The sequence below is a fragment of the Hyaena hyaena genome, unplaced genomic scaffold, assembly GCF_003009895.1.
Source record: "Hyaena hyaena isolate Hyena2069 unplaced genomic scaffold, ASM300989v1 scaffold_312, whole genome shotgun sequence".
NCBI lineage: Eukaryota > Metazoa > Chordata > Mammalia > Carnivora > Hyaenidae > Hyaena > Hyaena hyaena.
The window spans coordinates 2,057,367-2,067,890 of NW_024080943.1; the positions used below are offsets into that span (position 1 = coordinate 2,057,367).

Here is a 10,524-nt window from a genome sequence, read left to right on the forward strand (position 1 = left end):
TAGTGCTTCCCTCCTTTTGTGGCCAAATGACACCCAGTGCTCAGAGATAGCTCCCAACTTCAAGTGTCAGTCTCTACCTCTGTGCTACAGGTTTTCTCTGGCTCCCTGACAGCTTGCTCAGCTTGCATGCGGAACAATCTGGAAGAGCGAGGGGTTTAATACCTCCAGGCATCCAGGAGGGGATGGGAATCGATGAATAAACGCCTCAACTGCCCCATCACAGGAGATCAATGCAGACATTTGGACACATGTTTTACAGCATTCCTTAGAAGGCCCCCAGGGAGAGTAAGCTGTAGTTTCCCCCCATGGTAACCAGCTCATAGTTGACTCTTCTCTTCCTGTATCACTTATTCCACCCCACTTTGCATATCTTGAGATCTTCCAAGTAAACTGCTTTTACCCAAGTCCTTGTCCCAGATTTGGTTTCTGGGGGATCCAAACTAAGGCAATGCCTAGAGACCCTGAGTCAAAAAGGCTTTACAATTTTTGAAGAAACAGAGGAGGACAATGTCCCTGGAGCTCTCAACTCAAGAGCTGACTGTGTTCCCTCCCTTTCATTGTATCACAAGAGGCCTCAGTGACCCTTTATTCTCTGCAAAGTGTAATAACCAACAGATGTGAATTATTCAGCCTCAGAAGCACAGGGCTACACAAAGTACTTTATTGGGGTAAACTGGGAGCTATGCAGGGGGCTCTAGACGTTAGACATAAAGGAAAGAAGCATAGAGATGGGTCAAAACAGAATAATACCATGTTTAAGAGGCTGAGATAGAGGAAGGCAAATGCAGATCCTGGGGCTCCATATGGGGAAGAGCTGAGGCCTTGGAACGTGAGAGTAGAACGGTGGAAACCAACACGGAACATCGGTCAGGCACACAGACAGAGCCTTGGATCATGAGCCAAATCCTGGTGGTTGTTCAGGTACATCCTAATGAGGATTATAAGCCTGGAGAGAATGTAGGACAGGACCAGCTAAGCACTTTGGGCTCAGCTTATCTTTAGAACAAATCTTGACGTTACATTTGTATATCTTTGCACAGCAGATTAAAACAAAGTGGGTTTGCTCTGGGGAGCTATAGCTTTCCACCTTAAAGGCAGAATTGAATGTGGTTGGGAGTAGACAGCTGGCGATCCAGCACTAATCTGGAAGCCTTGTGACTTCTCTGATGTTGGTCTCTGGGATTTCACCATGTCTGCATCCTCCTTCCAACCCTCTTACTTGCCAGCTTTGATTCATGACCATGTCCCTTCCCAGCCTTAGTTCCTAGAAAGCTGCTGTACAACCCTCTGCCAGGTGCATACTTACCTCCAAAGTGGAACTGGCTCTGCCAACATCTGGTCTACCAAGGATGTAGCCATCCCTGAACAAAGCAGCCAAACCCAGACCTCTCAGCATGGCCCTAAGAGGTTGAGAAACCCCATAGACTCACCTTTTTTGGGGCACATATTCTGGCACATGGCTTTGGACTGGAAGTTGTTATTGTTCCCTTTGCAGCCACCATAGATGAACTCGGAGCAGGTGTCCTTTTCCTTATCATACCACCAACGACGAAAAAAAGCCATGCAGGGGCCAGTTTCTTTGGGCATATCACATATATCTGTAGGAAGACCCCAGAGTTGAGAAATAAGAGTGCCCACCCCTCAGAAAAGGAGCTGTTATTGTTACCCTTGGACACCACCAGAGATGAAACTGAGCAGGCTCCTTTCACCTTTTCATACCTCAGGAGCCCAGACCCATTGGTGTGTTGTACAGATTGTGGGGAGACCCCAGAGTGGAGCTGTTTGGGTTTGGACCCCAGAGTGAGTGATGTTCTCTGCATCCCCAGAGAACATCAGTCTTCCCATTCCTTCTGATCACTCTCTCTATTGTCTTCCTTGAGAGTGAGGAGACTAAAGGCTCTGCTTCCAAAAAATAAACTATTGGGACCTCATCAAGATTAAAAGCTTCTGCACGGCAAAGGAAAAAATCCATAAAATTAACAGGCAACAAATGGAATGGGAAAAGATAGTTGCAAATGACATATCAGATAAAGCGTAAATATCCAATATCTATAAGGAACTCACCAACTCCACACCCGAAAAACAAACAACCCAGTGAAGAAATGGGCAGAAGATATGAACAGACACTTCTCCAAAGAGGACATCCAGATGGCCAACAGACACATGAAACGATGCTCAGCATCCCTCCTCATCAGGGAAATACAAATCAAAACCACACTGAGATACCACCTCATGCCAGTCAGAGTGGCTAAAATGAGCAAATCAGAGAATTCTAGATGCTGGCGAGGATGTGGAGAAACGGGCACCCTCCTACACTGTTGGTGGGAATGTAAACGGGTGCAGCCCCTCTGGAAAACAGTGTGGAGGTTCCTCAGGAAACTAACACTAGAACTCCCCTATGACCCAGCAATAGCACTGCTAGGAATTTACCCAAGGGATCCAGGAGTGCTGATGCATAGGGGCACATGTACCCCAGTGTTCACAGCAGCACTCTCAACAATAGCCAAACATGGAAAGAGCCTAAGTGTCCATCAACGGACGAATGGATCAAGAAGATGTGGTTTATCTATAGGATGGAATACTCCATGGCAATGAGAAAGAATGAAATCTGGCCATGTGTAGCAACATGGATGGACCTTGAGGGTGTTATGCTGAGCGAAATAAGTCAGGCAGAGAAAGACAGATACCATATGTTTGCACGTATAGGAGGATTAGGAGGACTTAACGGAGGACTGTGGGGGAGAAGAAGGGGGGCAATAGTGGGAGAGGGGGAGAGAGGCAAACCACGAGAGACTCTTGAATGCTGAGAACAAACTGAGGACTGATGGGTGTGGGGGGTGAGGGGGGTGATGGGCATGGAGGAGGGCACTTGTGGGGATGAGCACTGGGTGTTATATGGAAACCAACCTGACAATAAACTATTTGTAAAAAAATAATAATAAATAAATACAAATAAAGGCTCTGCTTCCAATTCAGTGTGTGCATATTGACCTCCCACGTTAACTGTCTTGTCCTTGACTTCCTCTTCTGTACAATGGGAATGCAAAATCTCACCCTGCTTGTGGCACAAAGCTGTCTTGAGGTACAAATGAGACTACCTTCATGGGACTCGAGGTTGTGAACTTGATTCTATCTGAATGTGCAGCTTCTAGCAGTGTCTGGCAGAGAGTAGCTGCTCAGTAAATACATCCTGAATGGATTGAAGTATGGAAGTGCCTTGGAAATGACAAATTATAAGCCACATACTCTGCCCTCCAAACCATGACAGGAAGAGAGAATATTGGATCATGAGTAAAGGGCAAGTCCACCCAGGGAAGCCAGAGGCTAGTATTTTAGATAGCCAAGCACCCTTCTTCCTACAGAAGGTTCCTACTGGGGGTGCCTGGGTGGCTTAGTCGGTTAAGCGTCAGACTTTCACTTAGGTCACGATCTCACGGTTCGTGGGTTCGAGCCCCGTGTCAGGCTCTGTGCTGACTGCCAGCTCAGAGCCTGGAGCCTGTTTCAGAGTCTGTGACTCCCTCTCTCTCTGACCCTCCCCTGCTCACGCTGTCTCTCTCTCTCCTAGAAATAAATAAAACATTAAAAAAAAAAAAAAGAAGGTTCCTACTGAAGTTAGTTTCAGTCCTGTTATAGGTTGAATTGTGTCTCTCCCTACTCACTGCACCCCCTTTCGTTTGTTGAATCCTAGTCCTCAGTACTTCAGAACGTGACCCTATTTGGAAATAGAGTTGTAGCAGATTTAATTAGTTCAGATGAGTCATACCGGAGTAGAATGGATTCCTAATCCAATATGGCTGGTTTCCTTATAGAAAGGGGAAATTTGGACACACACACACACACACACACACACACACACACACACACACCACAGCGGATACCGTGTGAAGCTGAAAGTAGAGGTCTACAAGCCCAGGATTGTCAAATATTGCAGGCAAACCACCAGACATTAGGGGAGAGGCAAGGAACAGATTCTCCCCTCACAACCTGAGAAAGAACTTGCCTTGCCAACACTTGACCTTGGATTTATAGCCTGCAGAACTGTGAGACAATACATTGTTGTTTAAGCCACCCAGCTTGTGGTCCTTTGTTGTTGCAGCCCTTGCAAACGAATGCAGATCCAAACTAAACTCTATGTTCCATGAGGGAAAAGTTCCCATAGCTGAAGAGGTAAGTCCTGCTGATTTTTATCCTCCTCCTGGCTCACCTCTCTGCCACTCTCTTTAAATCTTGGTGTCTCATGCCTGAGCTGTTGGGATAGCCTGGAACCGATCTTCCTGTCCCTGTCTCTGTCCCTTCTAATCAGTCCTTTGTGCTACCCACCAGAGGGAAGCACCTAATGGTCCTGAACAAAGCTGATCATGTCATTCCACAGCTAAGACCTTTACTTCATGGCAAAGTCTTCCCATGACCCGCAGGCCTTTTGTAATCTGGCTCCTGCTTATGATTCTGCATCACCACCTGCCACCACAGTACCATTTGAGGTACATGCTCCTGCCATTTTCAACACCCTGTGCTATCCCACACCTCCACACCTTTCACTTTCAAGTCCTCTGTCCACCCCGCTCTTGTTCATTAGTGACAGTCCCACTCTCCCTTCAAAACCTTCCTTAGACGTCAGCTCCTCTGTGATGTCCCTGACTCCAGTCTACACCCAACACCTTCATAGGTGCCTGGGAAGATCCTTCATTGTTCCACCAGGCTTCTGAATCTCTTGTCGATGGTTTCCATCCTCAGTCTTATCCATGAGGTCACGAGCTTCTAAGGGAGCAGAGATTTTGTTTAATTTCATCTTGGGGCCCCATTCCTAGCAGGTGGTCCAGCATAGAATAGGATCTTGCGGAACGGTGAGGGTAAAACAAAAATGCATCCTGACCTGAACTGAATAAGTCATTCATTGAGCACCTACTACGTGCAAGATGCTTTTTAAAATAAATGTTTATTTACTTATTTTTGAGAGAAAGAGACAGAAAGTGCCAAAGTGAGTGGGGGAAGGGCAGAGAGAGAAGGAGACAGAGAAGCCCAAGCAGGCTCCACGCCATCAATGCAGAGCCCTATGCATGGCCTGAACTCACAAACCTCGAGATCGTGACCTGAGCTGAAACCAAGAGTGTGGCATTCAACTGACTGAGCCACCCAAGTATCCCTGAAGATGCTTTAAGAGACAAAAAAAAAAAAAGGCATGGCCTCTGCTTTTTAGGAGCTCCCAGTCAAGAATAACAAATAATTTAAGCTAATGTGTGTCACTTGGTTATACTGTATCCAGGAATTGCTCTAAGCACTTCATGTGCATCATCTTATTTGATCTTACAAATAACCTTTATTAACGGTTCTTTTATTATCTGGGGAATCTGGGGAACAACAGGGAAAAGTTGTTAATTTGTCCGGGCTAGTAAAAACCAGAGCTAAGACTTGAACTCAGAAAGCCTGGATTCAGAATCCCTCACCTTTAGGCAAATAAACAACTTACCATCTACTTGCCCACGCTGCCCCACTGTCAAGTCCTGCTTACTTTACTGACTAGACATCTTTCAAACACACCCCAGTCTTCTCCATCCACTCAGCTACCTCTCTGGTCCAAGCTACCATATCCTCTCCTCCTGAAATCCTTCAAGATGTTCTGTTTCTCCTCTGTCTGTGCATCATAAAACCCTGATCACATCTCTGTCCACCTCAGTGGTTTTTCATTGCTCTTGGGATCAAAGTGAGATGCTAGCCCACCAGACCCTACCTACCTAGGATCCTTTTCCTCATACCATGCTCATATGCACTCTTGCTTTCTGGCCTCCTAGGCCTCACCATTGAGCCTTTATGCATGTTATTCCTTGTGCCTTGGAAATCTCTCCCATCCACTCTTTACCTACATTTACTACCCATCTTTCTGAACTCAACTTCGGGTTTGCTCTCTCAGGGAGGCCTTCCTCACCTCCCTGACCACACTAGTCAAATCCCCTTATAATTCTCAGAGACACTGAATATATATTTGTTAAATAAATGAGTAACGAATCTTTGATAGTCTTTTTGGAGTCCAAGGAGATGGGCATGAGGTTGAGATTGCAGAAGGAAAGGAAAAACCCTCTGGTCTGTAGTGGTCGAGGGAGGTTTCCTGGTGCTAAGTTGAACTTATAGAAGCAGAGAGACAGCCCCTCCGCAGCAAAAAGCTGGTAAATACCAATAGCTTACTAATCACTTGCAGCAACAATGTGCCAACAATGGCCACCTGGGGACTCAGAAAGTCATGAGTTACAAACAAACAAAAAAAGAAAATCTTAAGGCTGAAAAGCATCCAGTCCTACAGTGTTTCAATCCTACACTCATATTCTATTCGAGGAAACTGAAGACCAGACTGGATGAAGATACTACCTAATGTCACACATAATATTAGGAGCAGGGATGGATCTAAATTGCAGGTCTCCCCATCCAGCAATCTTGCTGAAAGACCAGCCCCTAGAAAAGTGAGGATGATGCTACACAGGTGGGCAGAAGGTAAGGGTATGGGCAGACAGGCTGGTTATTCTGAGGCTCCTAGTATTACCTTGGTGGAGGTCTAAACATTTTTTCCCACAGCTGAAGATGCAACACTTCTTCTTGCTGTCCAGACATTGTCTGTCCTTCGTGCATTCATCCCTTTCTTTGAATTCACATTCCTCTTGGATTCTGGGGCATCTCCCTAAAGGAAAGGACAGTTTTACAACCATGAATCTTAGAGGGCACAGTGCCCACTCTTCTCCCAACCCAAGGCCACTCTGGGAAGTCAGGGAAGTTTGCTTCTTCTCTGTTCATCCACAGGACTCCTTTTCCTTAGGGTGCTCTCATGTATTTCCCAGCACCGTCTACACTATGCTCCCTTCTGAACACCCTTTACTTTCTACCTTCTTACCCTATCCTTAGTTCCACTCCCTAGCCCCATCCCCTCTGAGTCAGAATTTCTCAACTTTGCCACTTGATCATTATTTATGGGAGGGAGAGGGCTGTCCTGTGCACTGTAGGGTGTTCAGCATCTCGGGCCTCTATCCACTGGATGCTAATAGCACTCCCCAGCTTAACAATCAAAAATACCTGCAGATATTGCAAATGTCCCTTGGAAGGAAAAATCGCCCACTGAAATCCACTGGCCTAAGCTAATCTGATCATTTTGGCCTGGTTGAGGAATCAGTGTTTGGGACTTCCCCCCGGGGGTGCTATTACACAATGATTAATATCACTCACCCTGGCAGCAGAGAGTTGGGTTTTTTAATTCTACATCTTGGTTTACCACTCACCTCTCTGAACTTTGGTTTCTTCACTTGAATAGCCATTTAAGCCTTACAAAGTTGTTGAAGGGGGAGTGAGACGACGTGTGTAAAGCTATAATCATAGGAACTGATGCATAACAATGTTAACTAATGTTTGTCAACTGTTTACCATAAGCCAAGGATTTTTCTGTGCATTTTAAATGTTTTGAAATGCTAAATTAAATATTATCTCAGGGTGCCTGAGTGTCTCAGTGGGTTAAGTGTCCAACTTTTGATTTCAGCTTAGGTCATGATCTCGCAGTTGATGAGTTCGAACCCTGCATCAGGCTCTGTTCTGGCAGCACAGAGCCTGCTTGGGATTCTCTCTCTTCCTCTCTCTCAGCCCCTCCCCTGCTCCTGCTCACATTTCCTCTCTCAAAAATAAATATACATTTAAAAAAATTAAATGCTATCTCCTGTAATCCCCCTAATATCTCTAAGAGGTCAGTTCTACTGACATCCCCATTCTGTGGAGAAGGAGATGGAAGCACATGGAATTTAACTAACTTACCCTAGTTTATAGCTACTGAGAAGTGAAACCAGAACTTGGACCCACCATGTCTGACTCCAGATCTCTTTAACTCCCTGCTTTCTAAATGTTCAGTAAATGGTAACCAATTATCATTATTACTCTATAGTCATGGAGGATTACTGTCTTCAGTTCAAAGAAACTTCTGGATACTGTCTTTTATCCCAAAGGCAAGGAACCCCTGGGGATACAGGAATACTTTATAAGACTACATTTGAAAGAATCAGGAGTTGATAGAGATAATATCCTGAAAAAGGAGGCTGTTTTTGATGTGAAGTGAGGGGAAGATCCCCTAGGCTTTCCAGATTCTTATAGCCCCTCCCATATGCAAGATCCTGTGACTCGTCCCTCCACCCTCAATTGACCCTTCACTTCAAAGGGGCTTAAAGCAGGGGTTGCCTCAGGCCCAGATGCTTGCATTCACAAAAGGCATCTTCCATAAAGAGGGAAACAGGAAGAAATGTTCCAAATACCTCCCAACCTTGGAGCAGGCTAACACGGTGGGAAGCAACTCAAGTCTCAGCACTCGTTCCATGTTTCATCCTCCCAGCAACCTTCCCTCTCTCCAGTGCAAGAGGTGAGGCCCCACTACTTACTGGAAAAGATCCAGCCATGCAGACCAGATCCCTGGACATTCACTAGAAGGGTGGATAAGAACAGGATGCTCAAAAGTCTCGAAGAGTCCATTCTGAAGAAGAACTGGCCTGTTCCGTGGTTCCAGAATATGAAAATGTCTGTCTGACTTTGTCCAGCCTATTTCTTCAGTAGTCAGTATCTTGGATGTGAGAGCTGGAGTCAAGCCAGCCACCTCCTATCCTGCTGGGAACACCAAGTTCCTGAGATCATCAATGTGACCAGCTGGCATCTACAGCCCACAGCCCTGGGGAAGGGTCTTTTCTTGGATGGTTCATGATGCTCAATAGCCTGGGCTAGCCTGGGCCCTCTGGTCCACCATGGGGCATGGGCAAAGCTTATCCCATTTTCCGGGTGAACTTAGGAGTACATGCCACCATCAAGGGTCTTGATAACTTTGAGAGTTACGGAATGTCCTCATTCTCCATTCATTTTCCATTTTAGCTGCACACTAACTGCTATGCCCCTTTCATTTGTTTCTGACAATGTGTCTCTATGGGTGTCTTGGTATCTCTTTGTTTATCTGTGCTTCTCTGTGTTGGTGTCTGCCTTATTCTCTTTTCCTGTGGGCTTCTCATGGTCTCTGTGTCTCTTTCTCCCTCTCCCACGCTCTCCCCCATCCTTCAACTTTTTCTCTTTGAGTAGTTCATATTCTTTGACTAAGGCCAAAGAGTAAATATGCTGCTATAGAGTGGAGTGTAAGGAAGGAGGAGCCTGTCAGCAGAATTTTCAGATACTATTTGTCAAGGTCGTATTGCTTTGAGAGCAGTGGAGAATGTCAGCAGAGCTTACAGTGCAAACTCCTTCTTGTCAGAGGAGGAACTGTAAAATAGGGGGGCCTCTTGAGAGACTGTACCCCAGTGAAGCTGCATCGGTAGCAGAGTTGCTGGTTTCTCTCTCTCTCTTTTTTAATATTTATTTAAATTCTAGTTAACACACAGTGCAATATTAGTTCCAAGAGTAGAGTTCACTGATTCGTCACTTACATACAACATCCAATGCTCATCATAGAAAGTGCCCTTCTTTTTTTTTTTTTAATTTTTTTAATGTTTTATTTATTTCTAGGAGAGAGAGAGACAGCATGAGCAGGGGAGGGTCAGAGAGAGAGGGAGTCACAGACTGAAACAGGCTCCAGGCTCTGAGCTGGCAGTCAGCACAGAGCCCGATGCGGGGCCCGAACCCACGAACCGTGAGATCATGACCTAAGCGAAAGTCAGACGCTTAACCGACTAAGCCACCCACGTGCCCCAGAAAGTGCCCTTCTTAATAGCCATCACCCATCTAGCCCATCCCCAAACCCCCTGCCTCCATTAACCCTTAGTTTGTTCTCTATCATTAAGAGTCACGTATAGTTTGCTCCCCTCTCTCTTTTTTTTCCCCAGGGTTTCTGGCTTCTGTCTGGACTGGTGGAAGGGCTCAGGAGAGGGTGCTGGAGAATTTGGCAGCATTCCTACATAGACTCCACAATGCCAGCCAGTCAGTCAGTCCCGGCAGAGGGAGAGCCTCTCTTCAAAGAGTAAATGTTGTCTGTAGGGTCCCCATTTCTTTCCTCAACTAGCTGTTGCACTTTTGGGCCAAGATTTATTCTCTATTTGTCCTACATGATGCACAGAAGCCAGACAAAGCTAGCTGTATCATCAGCGAGTGACTATATGGTCACAAAATTTAGGATCACAGACAGAGGCTCCTGTATGAATCTGTGGTGTATGTCTCAGCCTATTAACAGTGATAGTCTCAGCTAGGAAGGCCTGAGACACTCTTGGGGGCATATTTACTCAAAGCGAGGCCCACATGCATTCCCTTGACAGACATTCCTCCACCACCATGGGTCAGCATTGTGGTCGGACCAGCCTTTGTGGTTATTATGATCACAGGACTTAACCTCTGCCAAACCTTCAGGGAACTTCAGAGCATATGATTTATTATTATGCACAAGCCCTGGAGGGTACATGGCATGCCCAGAAGGCCACACAGAAGGTCGTGGACAAAGAGAGGGGTAGAAAATGCAGACCTGGGACTCTGCCTTTATTAGGGTCCAAGGGCGGAATGTCTAGGGTTTCATGGGTTCACTTTTTATTGGTGAATTTAAAG

At 45.9% G+C, this 10,524-nt stretch overlaps 1 protein-coding gene across 1 annotated transcript; it reads right to left on the reverse strand.

Annotated features, from left to right (window-relative positions):
* Positions 1-761: 761 nt before the first annotated feature.
* Positions 762-8,548, reverse strand: LOC120242623 (eppin-like). The gene is made up of 4 exons (XM_039248503.1): positions 8,397-8,548; positions 6,533-6,667; positions 1,431-1,598; positions 762-946 (listed from the first exon to the last, which is right to left on the reverse strand). Exons 1-4 carry the CDS (start codon positions 8,485-8,487, stop codon positions 939-941), a joined length of 402 nt encoding a protein of 133 aa, XP_039104434.1. The 5' UTR covers positions 8,488-8,548; the 3' UTR covers positions 762-938.
* Between the last annotated feature and the right edge of the window lie 1,976 nt (positions 8,549-10,524).

Bases quoted from the DNA above. Each gene is read 5' to 3' on its own strand.
- LOC120242623 (XM_039248503.1), bottom strand. From the start codon at position 8,487: ATGGACTCTTCGAGACTTTTGAGCATCCTGTTCTTATCCACCCTTCTA. The intron at 6,668-8,396 runs GTAAGTAGTGGG...CCTTTCCTTTAG, and splicing joins GCATGGCTGGATCTTTTCCA to GGAGATGCCCCAGAATCCAA. The intron at 1,599-6,532 runs GTAATACTAGGA...GTCTTCCTACAG, and splicing joins ATGTTTAGACCTCCACCAAG to ATATATGTGATATGCCCAAA.